Source organism: Mixophyes fleayi, chromosome 1 (genome assembly GCF_038048845.1).
Source record: "Mixophyes fleayi isolate aMixFle1 chromosome 1, aMixFle1.hap1, whole genome shotgun sequence".
In the NCBI taxonomy this organism is placed as follows: domain Eukaryota; kingdom Metazoa; phylum Chordata; class Amphibia; order Anura; family Limnodynastidae; genus Mixophyes; species Mixophyes fleayi.
In genome coordinates this window covers 442,129,149-442,147,605 of record NC_134402.1, presented here as the reverse complement: position 1 = coordinate 442,147,605, position 18,457 = coordinate 442,129,149, and the positions used below count along the sequence as shown (strand labels likewise).

The window sequence follows — 18,457 nt, the reverse complement described above, 5'->3', positions numbered from 1 at the left end:
TGATCTGTCAGCATCACGTTTATATCTTTCTTGAGCAGTTTTCAAAGTCTCTTTTAATAATTCAAGATTATTTTGCATAATAATCAGTCTATCTTCCACAGCAGGAATTGGAGAGTCACAAGGTAGATTGGGACAAATATTTGGATGATATCCTAGATTAGCATAGAAAGGGCTAAATCTTGTAGACGAATGTTGAGAATTATTGTATGCAAATTCAGCCATGGGGAGGATATCAACCCAATCATCCTGTAGGTGACAAATATAACATCTGAGATATTGCTCAAGTGTTTGGTTTGTTCGCTCCGTTTGTCCATTTGACTGTGGATGAAATGCAGTGGACAAGTTCACCACAATGCCAAGGGATTTGCAAAACTGTTTCCAAAATCGTGATGTGAATTGAACGCCTCGGTCTGACACCACATCATTAGGAACGCCATGCAAACGAAAAACTTCTTTTATAAGTAAGTCGGCTGTTTCTTTTGCTGTAGGAGTACCCTGGCAGGGTATAAAGTGAGCCATCTTTGTCAGTCTGTCAATTACCACAAAGATAGTGGTCATATTCTTAGATCTCAGAAGTTCTACAATAAAATCCATGGAAATGGAATCCCATGGACGTGTAGGTATTGGCAAAGGTTGTAGTAGTCCAAAAGGAGAAGCACGAGGAGTCTTAAATCTGGCACACGTTGTACAAGAGGATACATATTTTGCTATATCTTCCTTATAGTTGGGCCACCAGAATGAACGGCTTAACAGTTCTTGAGTTTTCTGAAGTCCTTTATGGCCTGCTAATTTAGAGTCATGGAATAGTTGCATGACCTTTAACCGTGCTTTTTCTGGAACGTATAGTTGATGTGCCATATGCCAGACTCTGTTGTCATAAGATAATTTAACATTTTTTGGAGGATTCATGAGGGTAGAATCCATATCATATCCATTCTTGATCTCTGTTAATAACTCCGTTGTACAAATAACCCCCAAAAAATTTGAATCAGGAATTATTGTTTGAACAGGCTTTACCTGTTGAAAATTATTTGTACACTGGGTCTCCAGTTCTTGAAATTTTGCATGAAATTCCTGTAGCTGTCTTGAAGCAGAATGCATGTGGAAACTCAGATCCGCAAGTCGCTGTAAAGCAGATGGTTCTGACCCGGCGGGCTCCGTCATTTTGGGCACGAGTATCCTGTCACGATTCTGGTATCACAAACGAGCCCAATAGCCAGGTATTTCTGAATTCAAAAGGATTTATTTTGGTATACAAATAAATCTCCAGTGTCCAACAAATAAAGTCCAAAGTAACAAGAGGTTAAAGGTCTGGTGGAGGTATCAAGTACTTGTAGTCCAAATCACAAGGAGGCAAGGTTCTGTGGAAGCATCTGGTTCAGAGACAAACACAATACTCGTGCAAAGGCTTCATAACAGGAAGTGCCTTTTCTAGGCCCAAACAGGAAATGGGATCCAAGATGGAATCTTCATGAGACAGTCCCGGCCATCTTGGATAAGGGCTATTGTAAGGGCAAGTTCATAACAGAGATCCAAGATGGAAACTTCATGATGCAATCACGGCCATCTTGAATGAGGGCAAAACTAAGGGCAAGTACATAACAGTATTTCTTTTCCAGCACACCAGCTCCTCTACTCCAACTTCTAATTTCATGATTCAGACTAACATCATCTACATATCATTAAACAAGTAGAGATGTGTCGGAGGTTACAACACCGATGACAGAAGTTGACGGCTGTTGAGCACACCCAGATACCGTATTCTGGACAAAGGTTAAGTGAAAGAGAAATAAAAATATTTTTCTCTTTCAGTCACCCGAGAAAATGATAACGAAAGCAAGTTATAAAAGTTATCTGCTCAGCACAGCTTAAAACATATTTGTCTTCCTTCTTAAAACATGTAAAACATTTCCCACATCCTGTGCTGGTAAATGAATACATGGTATTGGGGTTATTTACTAACAACATGCAAAAGTGCTAATGAGCAGTATCCCATAGTAACCAATCAGCAATTAGCCGTACACTGGGTTTATGACAAGCGGAAAATAATGGGCAGCTTTGAGGATGTACTGAATGATTCAGTATGTACAGCTCTAGTAAAGATGCATTGTAATCAAATGCTTTTCGTGCTGGATGCGTGGGAGTGTGTGCATCTTGTAGTTGGTGTGCACATCTGTTCCACAAGCATTGTTTATAAAGATATTGCAGGGGAAGATTCAGAAGTAGATCAATTTACATAATATCTCATTGAGAAGCCTGCAATTATGTTCTTTCCTTTCATATAAAGCCATATTTAAACCATAGCAAGTAACTATTATCCCAACGACTTGTATTCTTTGTAATGTGAAAATAATTTTATACTGAAAAGTCGAATCAATAATTAACATAACAGCCAATAAGTGAGGAAAACTTGTGGACAAATAAAAATAATGAAGAAATAGACCTTACTTTTTTTTTTTTACTGCTGAGCGGTTCCACATGCCAGGCTGAGTGGATGTCAGCATTGAGAGTACTGTATATGTATTTCATTGTTTAATCACAGGAGAGTAAAAGCAAGTTGGATCTATTGATGTTTTGTTTTTTTATAAACTTTTTTTATGTTTTATTTTTATCTCAGTTGGCAGCTTACTCTAAGGTTCTAATGCTCCAAAGGGCTACAGGTTGGTCTTGTCCTGTGAATCTTCTAATGCTCTGATTGCCAACAGGTCAGTCTAGTCATGTGCATATTCTTATGTTCTGATTGGCTACAGGTTGGTCTGGTCATGTGCATATTCTGATGTTCTGATTGGCTATAGGTTGGTCTAGTCATGTGTATATTCTGATGTTCTGATTGGCTATAGGTTGGTCTGGTCATGTGGATATTTTGATGTTCTGATTGGCTACAGGCCGGTCTAGTCATGTGCATATTCTGATGTTCTGATTGGCTATAGGTTGGTACAGTCATGTGCATTTTCTGATGTTCTGATTGGCGACAGTTTAGTCCAGTCCTGTGAATATTCTAAAGTTCTCATTGGCTACAGGTTGGTCTAGACCTGTGAATGTTCCAGTGTTCTGTTTGGCTATAGGTTGGTTCTAGCCAAGCCTAATTCAAAACTAAAAGCAGTTTATGTTAAACAGCAATTTTATTGTTAGGGCCATCATTGGCTTGCATATTCTTTGTTGTATGATAGAAAGACATATGTTTTCTGCACTCCCGTTTTATCTTGAATAACAATCCATTTACATTTACTGCTGGGATGCCATATTCTAAACAAAAGTTAGAGAGATTTATAACTCTGTTATTTAGCATTCAAATGAATATTCATGTGTCTAGTGAATTCTAGTGTCTCCTGATACTGTCACTGTGACATCCACAGCTTAGCAATTTAATGAGAAGGTGATTATTAAGTGTGGGGAAAACCAAGGGTCATAGTGCTTGAAACTATAGATAAGCCCCTTACCTCTAAAACCCCCAAGTCCTAAGCGTTCCCCCTAATAAATCCCATGCATGTATATCTATAAAGTTAAACATATTTATCTAGTTTTATAGTTTTAGGGACTTGTAATTTCACTAGGAGTAAGTGTTTTTTTTTAAAATCTCTGATTGCATCACTTGACGCGTTTTACTGTATTTTGAGCCGTTCATGCCTTACTTTTATTGTACTGTAATTGCCAAGCGCCATCTGTCTACTTTCACCCAATAAAGCACCGCTACTATTATAACCAAAAGTTATATTCACTGATAAAACATAACTGAACAACGGCTGTTACATCTCTGATCGGGAAACTCACACTCTGGCGATCCCCTGGGATTCCGTTGATAACAGTTTAGAATAGAGGAGCATCATTAGTTTTGAATATTGAAAAGTTTACAAGTGAGAAATACTTCATGTATCTTCTCTTTAGTGTATTTTAAACAGCTCGGTCTACGTTGAAGCCTATAAATGAATAGAAGTAAATGAGATCTGTTTAGACTTTGAAATATGATTTTAAATAAATAAAAAAAAGATTGGCTTTATATCCATTTCTAGAGCTGTCAGCCTAATACAATCTAAATGCAGGAGCTGAGAGGAACCAATATATTTTGTCAGAGCAAATATAAGTTTAATCCTCTGCAAATGTCATTTCTCCTTTCATGCTTAACTTATTCACTCCCTGTGAAATCAATTTGTAATATCAATATTAAACAGGCTGAATAATCATCAAAGTTGATAACTTCTCCTCACCAAAGTGAAGGTGACTGTGAGTTGCCTGTGACACGTTGAAAGGTTATCTAAACTCACTGGTAGAAGGAAAAAAATGACATTTAAAAAGAATAATAATTATTATTGTCATAGATTTGTAAGGTGCCACGGTGATTGGCAGCGCTGAACAGAGTGGTACACGGTACAAACATAAAACAGGGACATAGAGGGTAAATCAAATAAATACAGACATGAAAACAAAGAGAATGGATTTATCTGGTAATGAGAGCTTACATTCTAATAGGAGGAGGGCACAGCTGAAACAAGAGGAGCGAGTGTGGCTCAGAGTGGAGATTGGGACAGTAGGGAGAGTGAGTAGTATCGGTAGGAGTAGAGTAAACTCGAATAAAGAGATGGATTTTCAGTAAGTGTTTAGAGATTTGAAGACTGTGAGAGAGTCTGATGGGGATTGGTAGGGAATTCCTTAAGTGGGGGGCAGCACAGGAGAAGTCTTGTAGGCGGAAGTGAGAGGTGGTTACCAGAGACGAGGCGCAGATCAGAGGTAGATCTAAGGGTGCGAGAGGGAGAGTATTTTAAGATGAGATTTAAGATGTTGTTGAAGGTTTTGTAGGTAATTGTAATTGTATCTTATGCTTAATATTTAAATGGAATTCTTAGCAGTTAGATTTAGACGTAGTGTAAGAGAGGGAGATGCAGTTATGTTTTTTAGTAGAATTACATTTTCCCACAGATTGCAACAGTGGTCAGACTGTTCTGAAACACAATGGGCCTGATTCATTAAGGAAAGTAAAGCAAAATAAAATGAGTAACTTTGAACCTTGGCAAAACCATGTTACACTGTAAGGGGTACAAATGAGTTTATTATTTTTCACATAAGGAAAATACTGGCTGTTTTTCCATGTAGCACACAAATACTTGATAGCTTTATTTGTACACTGAAATTTAAAGTTGATCTAGAGCATGCCTAACACCCAACTATAAATCTGCCAACACATTTTAAATTTGCCTCCCGCTCCAATGCAACATGGTTTTGCCAAGCTGCAAAGTTACTTTTTTTTTTTAACTTTGCTGTCCTTAATGAATCAGGCCCAGCATCTGTAAATGATGGAACAACAGTTGAATAATGTCAGGTGTCTTAATAAATTGCGCACAGATTTGCATTGTTTTAGTCAGCCTCAGATTTTAAAATAAAATCTGTTGTCCTCACTTGTTTCCTTCGTCTCTTTGGGATTGCTGTGTAGTCATTCAGTTACTAGTAGGAGCATATTGTTTATGTTTCTGCAGCTGTATTGATATGCCAACATGAGCAAGATTAATAAAAGGCAGCAAGATACTTTCTAAAACAAAGACCTGCGTACGACACAAATGTAAGCGTTCCAAAAATACTCTGTATTGTTAAAATCTGCTGATCGTGCAGGAATCGGCTGAGAAAACAGCGAGAACATTTTGTTAATGAAACGACGGGGGACATTGTTATTGCATTACATTGCGGGGTTATGTAGAGAGCAATGATGAGGACATTTATCAAAAACTCTAGACTATAGGCCTACAGCTACACAGGTGCAAAGTGCATGGCTCCAAAGAACTTTAACCAAGCCGGAATATGCAGTTATTGAAAAATAAAAACATAGACATTTACTAATTATTATCTAATTTAAAACTGTAATCCCATAAAAAGATGTGGTTTTTTTTAGCATATAGTTAGTTATCTGCTAGAAGATGCCAGGGGGGCAGATTTAGTAAAACTTCTAAAAAAGGAAAAGTGGAGGTGTTGCCCATAGCAACCAATCAGACTATAGCAATCATTTATCTAATACATTCTAGAAAATGATAGCTAGAATCTGATTGGTTGCTATGGGCAACACCTCCACTTTTCCGTTTTAGAAGTTTTGCTAAATCTACCGCATGGAGCTGTTCTAGTTTCCTTTAGCTTTCTTCTTGCGAATGTCATGACCACCAATCCCATGACATAGGATACAGACAGCAGAGAGCCTTTGGAACGGCTTCCTCCCAGCATTTACATTCAAAGCACAATCCCCCAGCCAGCTTTTCCTTCCTCTGCCATCATGTGACCACTGAGGATCTTCTTGAGTGACTGGCTCAGACTCAAGGAACCTGCTACACTCTTCTGGGGAACAAGCAAATAGCAAATGTTTCCAGCTGAGAGAGTTTTCTTTGAAGTCGCATACTAAAAGAGTAATGTTTCAAAGTGAAGACTGAGTTATAGGAGGACAGTCTCGAAAACTCATCTTTATGATCTAATTTATGTCAGGGGTTACTGATATCGCTGGTGGTGACCTCTTGATGGACAGGGAGGAGCCCTATCTCCGACAAATACACCCATTTTCACTGGGGACTGGACTTTTCTCCATATAATAAATGGAGCTCTAATTGAGCGATTTTTACCTTGCTGTAACATCTGTTAATAATGCACAGCAGAACCAGTCCTTATAAGATTGCTACCCATCAGTTCGATAGGTACCAGTGACATTATTTGCTCCTATGATATCAATGGTTCTCACTAAACTGGTGCATTCTCATGAATTTTGGTTTATCCCACAAAAGGGCATTGTTGGGCCCCATAGCCAAATTTGGGTAGGGATCTGGTGATGGCGCTGTACCCTCCTGAGCCCTCTGCTGAGAGTGGTCCTCTACTGAGCTTGTGTGATCGCTCAGAAGAGCATTTATTCTGGTCGGAGGGGGGGGCGGGGTAGGGTAGGGATACGGTGGTCTATGACTGGGGCCACCATCTCTTAGTGGCCCCATAGCGGCTACACCCCCGGCACCCACAGTATTTGTGCCACCGGCTGCCACTGTGTATCCGCAACAAGTCATCTGGAGCAGTGGAATCTGAGCTTCCTCTGCAGCCAGTAATCTGGAAGCTGTGTTTGTTGTTACAGTAATTGGCAGCTGAGCGATTTCTCAAGAATTGGATGTTATCTATTGGCAGCCGACAGACTTTGGACAAAATGACAAGACAATCTCATTACGTATTTATTCCCTCTTCCCCCTCCCGCCGCTCGCTATCATGCTCCTAGTAATTAGTTGGGATGACAAGCAAGTCTTCTTGGCACACAAGCTGCAACACAAGTTAAATTAATTCCCTTACTGGCTGGCTCTTTTGCATGATGACATTTTACTTGTGCCAGGGAAAGAGAGTTAATAAACTTAACTTTTACACTGAATTAGATATGAATAGAGCCTCTGCAGCTTCCGAACGGGTGACGCGTCTCCCGGAAACTATGAAAATACTACAATATATAAATATTGTGGTGTCATTTGGTGCTCTCAGCTCTTTGCCCTTTACATGGTAATTATAAATCATTCTGTGCTTCCAGGTTTGCTTACGTAAGCATCAGAATTTGGTTTGATAGACTAAAAAGTGATTAAAAGCCATTGTCTATCTAAGAATAAAAAGGGTATTAGCATCATTAGCTCGAAGGCTGCCAGCTAAAATGGTAAATGGTCGTACGTGCATATGTTAACTTTAACATAAACTATCTTAATAAGTTTAATAAACTCAACTTTTAGCGCTGCAATTATCACCTTCTTTGCCCAATCTGCAATTAGCTTTTGATATATTTCAGCACTTTTTTAAATTTGCAACTGGACTAAATTCCTGCCTCTGATTTATAACAATATATTTATTTAATATTATTTTGTTGCTGTATGGCTTTAACAACAGCGTGTAACAGTTATAATAAACAGAAAAGGACTTGTAACTTATACTGCGTGCAGCCTTTGTTGTGGGGCCAGGTCACGGATCTTTTTAGAACCTAACAACACTTCTGGATCCAGGGAACGCAGACGCGCCAACTGCTAGCGCATGATGTCAGCCTTATCGTGAGAACATAACCAATGATGTCATAAAACCCAAAAGGGTTGAACACTGGGGCATTTGTAAAGCATAATGTGACCATACCCACAATGCACTCACAAATTATTTTAGAGGCTGACGTTATTTCCTGATGTTATACAACATTCAACACTTGTTTTTGACAAAGTCTGGTCGTGAGGTTGAAATTGGATTTTATATTGTCTGCAATAGCAGTTTAGAAATTTTATGATGTCCCTAGAATAAGTATGATGTAAAAAGTGACTACTTCTCTATCATTGTTATTATTATTTAGGGGCCAGTCTACCTAAGCCGCAGGTGAAGACGGCATCGTTGGGGCTTGCAGGCAAAGCAAGATCCCCACTTCTCCCGGTGTCCGTACCAACAGCCCCCGAAGTGTCAGAGGACAGTCACAAACACACGGATGACCCCTCCAGTGTAAGAACTCATGCCCTGTATCCTATCCTTGCATGCCTCGTATTTCATTCGTTCATACTATTATGTCTATGTTTATTCATATGTTTAATCAGGATATGGTTGCAGCTGTTTTTATGAAGCGTTTACCTAAAAAGTAAATTTTTTACTGTTCCACTCATCAGCGTGCCAAATTTGTAACCAAATTTTGTTTTGCCTGTGTCGTTTTATCGTGTTGTTGTTTGTAATGTTGTTGTTTGTAATGTTATATCCGTTATTACAGACTTCCGAGCAAAACGTTAAGTGAACCCGTCTCATATAGACTGTATCATCATCATCATCATCATCATCATCATCATCATCATTTATTTATATAGCGCCACTAATTCCGCAGCGCTGTACAGAGAACTCACTCACATCAGTCCCTGCCCCATTGGGGCTTACAGTCCAAATTCCCTAATATACACACACACAGACTAGTGTCAATGTGATAGCAGCCAATTAACCAACCAGTATGTTTTTGGAGTGTGGGAGGAAACCAGAGCACCCAGAGGAAACCCGAGCAAACACGGGGAGAACATACAAATAAGGCCATGGTCGGGAATTAAACTCATGACCCCAGTGCTGTAAGGCAGAAGTGCTAACCACTGAGCCTTACATGACTGAGGCACAAGGCACTTCCTCAGCGATATCTCCAGGCTCTAGGGGAATTAATAGGCTGCATCACTATGTACAATGGCCGGCTCCGCTGCGACGGGTACTCGTTTCACAGCTTTTCGGCATATTAGTGTAAGCAAATTTAGAATGTACAAATGAACAACTTTGAGGGGGACATCTGTACATACAAAAATTTATATTTTTGCTGCCACTATTAACTGTGATTCGTTCTGTTGACTCTGACAGGTCTACGAACAGGACGATCTGAGTGAACAAATGGCGAGCTTGGAGGGTTTAATGAAACAACTCAACGCTATCACAGGCTCGGCCTTCTAACTGTGTCTGACAACGAAAAATTAACTCTTTTCCCGCTGCCGGTGGGGCCTGTAAAAGCATTGCAGAGCAATGCGCTTGAGCGCCCTCTGCCTGGCAGCTAAGGGGTTAATCGGACACCCAGGAAAATAAAAATAATTGCAGCATACCAGTGTTTTAAATCTTGCCCGTGATAACAACCACATACGTGACCCACAGGAAGTTTCCAAACCTTGGATCGGATACCAGAAATGACATGGCATCGAGGAACGGCTGATCCCGTCAGTTTTATCCGCTCTTCTATCGGAAATCGCTGTAAGAGTTTTGAGGGGGACAAAAAAACTCCTTCACTGGAAGATTAATCAAAACCTCTCGAAAGTTGAAAAGACCATTATGCCAAACTGGGTGCAGGTTGCCAGGCACCCTAAATATTTAATGTTATAGCTCATGAGTGTTCTCGTTTCCTGCTCGTTACTACCAACCGGGTACAATTCTTAAACCAGCTTTTATTTTTTTACTGCAACTGTAAAGATTTGTTTTTATTTTCAAAGCAACAGAAAGACATCACAAGAGACACGAGGTATAATGAGAACTGGTTGTGTCATGCCCGTACAGTAAGCTTCTTAGTCAAGACCATGGGTATAGAATCCCCAAAAGCAGACCAGGATGAAGACCAGATAAAGGGAGGGCGGGGGAGGCGGGTAGAGGGAAAGGATAAACAGGTTAGTTTAAGTGGTCCACTCCCTCCCCAAATTCAACAATCGGATTGTAGATCGAATATCATTGCTTCTCTTTCATACATAGACATAGACAAGTCTTTAATCACTGCACAATGTTTGCCGGACTGCAGATGGAGCAGAGTTCATTGCAGCAAACAATGGACCGGAACAAAGAGGTGTATCAAACCTTCTTAAAAGGAACAATGGAGGTGTTGCCAATAGCAACCAATCAGTTCCTAGCTATCATTTATCCAGTACATTCTAGAAAATAATAGCTAGAATTTGATTGGTTGCTATGAACAACTCCTTCTTTTATTCATTTTAGAAGAACTGATAAGTCTACTCAAGAATGAGTTTTACATTTAACTAAAACATCCCAAGATATTTACTGTTATACTAATGAAAGACCTGTCACACAGTTGCTCCCATTCTCCTGTTGTTCATAACCCAGAATGCACCATTCGCTCCAATAAACTCTGCTCCATCTGTGCTGTAAGCAAATCCTTTTACCTTATAGATATGAAATACTTTCTATGCTTTATACAACCCAGGAGACTGAAAATAACCACTTAACACGTTGTACCGAAGCTTTGGGAAAAAAAAATCATCACAACAGCACAAAGGCTAAGACTGTATAATATATTTTTTGTCACTAGTTTTGCACAAAGGTCGGCTTTGGAGAGGAGAGAAAACAGATCTTTGACCTGAAACGTTCCAGCAGTTATGATTTATGTCTGGTACCAGACGCTTGGAAGAGAGCACAGATGAGCGGCTACAGGACACTGTCTGTTATCGTCTCTATAAAATTGATACAATCTATCACGCAGAGGCTGGGGGTGCGCAGTCATTTTGTGCGCTTGTGTTTACTTTCTGAAGTTGGCATCCAGTTATGTGATTCTGTCAAAGGTCAGATGAAATCCACTCTACCAGTTCAATTGGGAAAGTTGCGGAATTCGCTTACAGTTACAGCCGACGGCATGGAACTGATACAGTGATTATTGACGCTATCCAGTAGTTTTTTTTTATTAAAACCCAACATCGTGGATGAGAAAACGCTATTTTGGTTATTTTATAAAGGAGAATTGAACAATCTTTCTAGTTTCTGACTGCAGGATCTCATGCTCAGTCCTTGATAACCTCTAACAGTATATTGTATGTTTTCAAATGGCCTCGTTACACCCAGACACTGTGGAATATTATACTTTGTGAATTTATGCATACGACGGAAGCAGCCCATTTTGTGGGCTCAAATACTATTTGTAAAAGCTCAGCCTATCAACTCGCTAGGAACCAGTGACATCACGGAGGCACTTCATGATATCGCCAGCTCTTAGTGAGTTGATAAACTGAATTCTTATAATCACTAACTCCGCCCAGAAAACATCTGCCTCTAACAACACATAGAGAGTTACCATAAGAGGATATCTAGAAAACATGCTCTTATGATTTAAACACCCATCACTCAAACTGTCTTATTTCCATGTCAGCTAGTATTATATATACCTCCTACTGTCAGACATATACCATCCACATTTTAATATAATGTGTTAAGAAAAACCTGGCATGTAGGGGGATACAAACATTTAAAATTGCAATCGATGGTGTTACCTACCTAGCAGAATACTTGACTGTTCCTATAAGACTTTCCGTTACACACTGAGTGTTTTTGAAGGAATAGTTCCCAAAATTTTAAACCATAATCCCCCAAAAACTTGCTCCTCATTACCTCAATTGTTCATAGCCTTCCCGTGAGACTCTCTTCCTCTGCACTCGGGGTCCTGATGAAATCAAGCCTCCACGAAGAACGATTATCTCACCCGTGGGCCCTATCATACAGATCATTAGAGCCACTGGCGCGATGGTCAACAACTATCTGAGAAAGGACTTTAATTGTCAAGATGGACTGTGATGACCCCGGCAGAAGGTGGTTCTGACAGCACGCTTGTAAAACTCACTCCCAAATCTGTCCATCCTTTCTGGGGTGTTACGAATTATTCAGGGACCCCAGTAGTGTAAAGGACAGGGAGGAACCCAACAATTGAGCTAAAGAGGACTAAGAGGGGGGGGGGGAGATTACTTTTAAAAGTTTGGGTCCAAAGGTGGAATTGAATTTAAAGGTCTTTATGCATTTATTGTTCATGGTAAAACATGATACAACAGTATTCCTTACTGCTTGATTAGAAGACTTTAATCACAATTCACAGGTGAATCCATAGACAATCATCTTCTGTTTGCTCATAATTTTTCTTAGCAGGACTTTTGGCAGTTTTTTAAAATGAGTAGCTCCCAGCACCTCAAAGCAAACAGCCTGGTATCACACAGATAATTGACCGACGCTGACATTGTAGACACCGAGAAAGGATTATCTTGTAAATCATAGAGGATTTTTTAAAATTAAAATGCAATGTGCACAAATGTGCTCTCTCCCAGAGCAACCAATCGGATTCTGTCATTTTTTTTTTTCCAGTGTGGTTTTTAAAAATGAAAGCTAACATCTGATTGGTCGCTACGGCTTACCCAACATATGTACACACAGAGCGGCGATCTTTGAATCAGCCCTGTTTGTCTTTTGGAAAATGTTATTTTGGATTGTCCTTCGCACGCCTTTTTCATTGTACTTTTTTGTGGACAAATTATTGTCGTAGCCTGTTTGAAACATGTCATTTTGTTAATCACCACTTATTCGTTCCTCCGCTTGTCGTATCCTGGGGATGTAAATGCTCCACTCATCACTAGACCGGTGTGGGTCCTATGTCAAAGTATGCTGCACGCATTTCAGTGCAATGGGGGCGCAAGGTGATAGGAATAAAACAATTAAACCATTTTTTATAACTGTAAAATAAATCTGTCAGTTCCGGACTCTGTGAATTGGCAGCAACGTGGGAAGGGGAGGGGTGTGCTTTTTTTATAAGTATTATTTAATTTATTATTTAGACTTGTTTCCTTTTAGATAAATTATGGTAAAATTTGTATCTATGGTGGGATAGCTGACAATGGGTTTTAAGACTGATGTACATCTTTCATTCGTGTTTTGTAAACTACTATATAATCTGTTCATCAATTGGCTGAGCTTTGTTGGTTTACAGTACACTGCCTGTTGACTTTTGTTTTTTGTTTTGGCGTGTGTTATATTGTAGTAGCCTTTACTCCTTGTGGATGTAGCCCTGGTAAAATTCACTAAAGATTATCCATACAGTATGTATCCATGAAGTATGCGTTCTACACATTGAATATTTGTCATTTAGGGGGGAATTCGAATCTGATGGAGGTCCAGCCAGAGCCTTGTGTGATATGCGCCTGCTCGCACTTCTGCGTATTATGATAACCTCTGATTGAGGCTCTGACAGTTCTTCGCAGGCCATTGAACTTCCCTTTTAGTATTCATTTATAAGAAAAGTACACAATGACACATTAATATTTGAAGCATCCAAGAGTAGATTGTGAGTGTTTGCTGACACTTGTATACCCTTGCAGGTAGCATGGTCGGACTGCAGCTTTTTTGCAGAACATTTACAGACTGTGGGCCTGATGCATTAAAGCACGCAAAGTGAAAGTATTGTGCATTTTTTTTGGGGGGGGGGGGGTTTAAATGCTCATATTTCGGGCATATGCACGTCCGTATTCAACTACAAGCAGTAGAAAGATACGTTTCTTGTTGAATACGGGTCTAGGTATGCTCTGCATGAACGACACTTGCAGTATGGCGAGAGACACAATGCACTGCAGGATACGTAGAACACATATGTGGAATGTAAAGCCACAGCAGACTTAACAGTACACTGCATTCAATTGTTGTCATCTCTTAATAATATAGGGCCTGATTCATTAAGGACAGTTTAGCAAAAAAGTTTTCTTGCTCAAATTTTCTGGACAAAACCATGTTACAATGCAAGGGGTGCAAATTAGTTTATTATTTTGCACATAAGGAAAATACTGTCTGTTTTTTCGTGTAGCACACAAATACTTGATAGCTTATTTTTACACTGAAATTTAAAGTTGATCTAGAACATGCCCTACCCCACCTATAAATCTGTCCCCACATTTTAAATTTACCTCCCCCTCCAATGCAACATGGTTGTGCCTTACTTACTTTACTTTATCTTAACTTTCAGTAATGAATCAGGCCCATAGTCATTAATGAAAAACATTAATAAAAAAAAAGTGTCCCCCCCATTGTTTTCCGACATGAAATACATTGATCAGGATGTTATTAATATTTACTGTAATTTAAATGCATTTTTACAGTTGTTCTTGATTATGTTATAGCATGCATACGTGGCCGTCATTGCTATCACTTAGCACTTACACCAGACCTGTAGCTGGTGCAAGTGATATGATACCAAACACGCACCCGAGAGATGCCCCAAGTTTGAATTGAACGTTGCTATGTCTGCTCGAGCTTGGCACGTCCTTACTGTACACTGACTACTTGCATACGCCCCTTACACTCCCCATTCTGCCCATGACATTGTAACCTGTCTTAATTATCTTTTGCACTCCAAGATCAGTTGCATACACTGGCATTCACTGGGCATGCACAGTGGAATTTAATGCAAAAATCGGCAAGTATGGGCATTTACATTCCTTAATGAATCAGGTCCTGTTTGCACTGTGGTCAACTACAACTACATGCAACTTATAGTAAAGAGAAGCTGTTACCAGGGGAAGCTTTTTTGATTCATTTAATATTCACTGAAACTTAGCACAAAGAGTATTGGATTTCATGGTCGGTAGTTTTGATTTTCTCTATGACATTCTGGCCAATCGTCAGTTCTTTAAATTGATCTCCTAATCCACCATACTTTATCTGCCCAATTAATTAAATGCAGTAACTTGTATAATCTTTAGTGAATTGAAACCAGTTGTCCAAACATTTCCAGTAAGTTCCCAATACCCAATGTCATAAGTCCACACTTCTATGCTTTGCTTGATGTCTTGTTAAATTGGCACAAAAAAAAGCTTAAAACATGTGTGTGAATTAATGAATGTGTTCAACCCCTTTTTAATCGTTAACATTAAGCAAGAATACTTGTCTCAGTCCTGCTTACGTCTAATAAAAAGGGATTGGGTGTACATCAGCTTTTAAACAGCCAAGTCAGGTATTTCTGATACAATAAGCCTCCAAATGGAAAGATGAACCAGTAGAGTTTTCTTGAATTGTTAACCAAATTAGATTAGTGATTGCAATATTTAAATGTAAATTCTGTTTTCAGAAAGGAAACTTAATTCTAGTTTAAAATTGACTGTTTCTACACACAATCTTGTATACTACTTCAAGGAGAAAAGGTTTTTTTTTAATGCACTGTAGAACAGTCCCATATTCATTTTTTTATAGAAATGTTACCCAATGTTGCATTCTTTTGTTTATTGAATAAAGTTTTGATACAAAACACTTTGCCTGCGAGTTGTTTATCTAGCACTTAAGCCAACAAATTATTAAAATATGTACATGCGCAGAATGACATGGGTGCTATGAGCAAAAAACTCTGTTTACTGGCTGTAGACACACCAACGTTGGCTCCGATATCAGCATATTGACCAATATCAGCACATGTGGAATCAAGGTTATTGGAATAAAATCGATTGCATAATTTTTGGGGATATCCAAAAATGGCAACTAAAGACGTGTTATTACACAGAGTAAATGTTCAACAACTCATAGCATTCCCTCACAGTCACGGTACTTTAGTTCTACAGCGGCTGCAGAACCGCTGGATGCTCAAAGTTGCTGTAAAAGATTGATTTTATATATATATATATATATATATATATATATATATATATATATATATATATATATATAATTTATATATTGAGCTAATGAGGGGAATAGGTACCATCTCCTGGGGTAGGCGGTAGGGAACAGAGGCAATGAATCACATTAAGTCCAGGGTTTTCAGCACAACCGACCTCAGACAGTTTTATTAAGCATATTCAAACAAACAAAACATAAATGAAAGGCCTTGCCTGTCTGGAAATAAATGAACATTTCATTAACAGCTTCTCTCAAGTCTGAGGCCTTGTGTCCCAGACACATACCAAACTCAAAGATATTTGCTCACCCTTAACATAGTCTCTCAGGAGGTGTCCAGCCTCCTCTCCAGGTAGGTTAAATAACTATGGTCAAAAATGACAAATGACAATTGGTTGTTGGTATTGTTTTGATATTTTATTATTGCAGATGTTTTAAGTGGAAAAGGAAGTTTAAACTTTATGTTTTGAAGAGAGGTTGTGTGAAATATTATTATTCGGGGTGAATATTGGTAGAGCAATATATATTTACATATGCACCCTAGTAAATATGTCTCTTAATACTGGTATAGTGATATCTGATAGACAATAAAAAGTACATGATCTTAAGTACACAGACGTAAGAGCATATTTATCATTATCAATCCCAATCCTGTTGATATGATTAGATATCACTGCCACAAAATGTACTTATTTCCGCCATTTTTTTAGAAAAAATATCTCCGACTCAGGGACCAATTCTCAGCTGTCTGGATATACTGGTCCAGAACGGTAAGAGTTCACCTACCGCTTTGTCTGTTTGGTCTTGTACACATGCATTTGCCAGGTCACTCGTGCACAGTGGAACTTGAAGTCAGATTTGGGCTCTATTTCCATTTACTAAAAAAAAATAAAAAGTTAAACATAGTCTAAAAAAATGTTTATTTGAAAAAGAAAGAACAAATGTTTAATATTAATGCATTAAAAGATGCCTTATTCAGAGGGTAAAGCATTTTTATTACTTTTGGTCTGTTATCGTCATCCTGGGTTGACAGTAACAGAACAGATATGACGGCGGTAGGCGGCGGTATAAGTACCACAGCAATACTTGTAACATAGGCTTGAACATGCAACGGGCCGGAGCATCGCCTCTGTGATGAATTGGGCAAAGGATAAATAAGCCCTATCAATACCCCAAAGTTCCCTTTTAGCCGGCAATAGGGCTTTTAACCCTTTCATATATATGACCCTTAGTTTTTAGTGGTAGAAGTCGCACTCATGCGAGTGCCAATTCCATCCTTAAAATAAGACTCCGATTCGATGGCTAGTGTACAATACAGACTCCGATCTGATGACTAGTGTACAATACAGACTCCGATCTGATGGGTAGTGTACAATACAGACTCCAATATGATGGCTAGTGTACAATACAGACTCAGATCTGATGGCTAGTGTACAATACAGACTCCGATCTGATGACTAGTGTACAATACAGACTCCAATATGATGGATAGTGTACAATACAGACTCAGATCTGATGGCTAGTGTACAATACAGACTCCGATCTGATGACTAGTGTACAATACAGACTCCAATATGATGGATAGTGTACAATACAGACTCAGATCTGATGGCTAGTGTACAATACAGACTCCGATCTGATGGCTAGTGTACAATACAGACTCCAATATGATGGATAGCGTACAATACAGACTCCGATCTGATGGCTAGTGTACAATACAGACTCCAATCTGATGGCTGGTGTACAATACAGACTCTGATCTAATTCCAAGTGTACAATGAAGAAATTTAAAGACAACCCAAGGTTGTAATACCCCAAGTAAAATTGCATATCTTAATGTAATCTGCAGGGTGGCTCGGCAGTGGGACTTACCACATGTGTAACCTCTACAGCCAGGTGCTCCCGCTGCTGCCTGGCCTACTGGGCAACAGTGTCAAATGATGATGTTTGGTCCTGTGTCACTCCTCATTAATCTGATGGCTGGTGCACAACAATAACCCTAATCCTTCTGGTTAGTGTAGAAAGCAGACCTTTGATATTGGTAGTTGGTTAAAAAGTAAATACCTTATCCTAGTGACTGCATTGTGGTCACTAGTATAGAAAGTAGATCTCGGTGGCTTGTGTTGAAAGTGGATCATCAAATCTGGATTGTAGAATAGACCACAGACTCCAACTCCTGGTGGGTAATGTAGAAATGAGGCACCCAATCCTTGGTGGCTAGCATAAAGCTACCAGTCCTTGCGGCTAGTGTAAAATGCAGACTAAAATACTGGTAGTTGGTGTAGAAAGCAGACCTGAGTCCAGATACCCTTTGCTGCCAGAAGCAGGAATTTATCCAGGAATGTCTGGTCACACTACGTTACAGAGATCCTGTCACCAAGGGGAATCAGTGTTCACCAAAAATAATAATATAACAAGTTCAGTGTCTTACATGCTCTAGTCAGGCTATGTCTGCCATGGGTTCTGGGGGTAAATTTATCAAGCTGTGGGTTTGAAAAAGTGGAAATGTTGCCCATAGCAACCAATCAGATTCTAGCTGCCATTTTGTAGAATGTACTAAGTAAATGATAACTATAATCTGATT

The 18,457-nt window shown here is 39.2% G+C and overlaps 1 protein-coding gene across 2 annotated transcripts in view; it reads left to right on the top strand.

The window, feature by feature from the left end:
• DCC (DCC netrin 1 receptor) overlaps positions 1-15,505 on the top strand; it is a 605,048-nt gene extending 589,543 nt beyond the window's left edge. For both annotated transcript variants that reach the window (XM_075185502.1, XM_075185492.1), the window contains exons 28-29: positions 8,315-8,457; positions 9,337-15,505. In XM_075185502.1, coding sequence (XP_075041603.1) covers positions 8,315-8,457; positions 9,337-9,426 — 233 coding nt within the window. In that variant the 3' untranslated portion in view covers positions 9,427-15,505. The remainder of the gene's footprint in view (positions 1-8,314; positions 8,458-9,336) is intronic.
• The last annotated feature ends 2,952 nt before the right edge of the window (positions 15,506-18,457 follow it).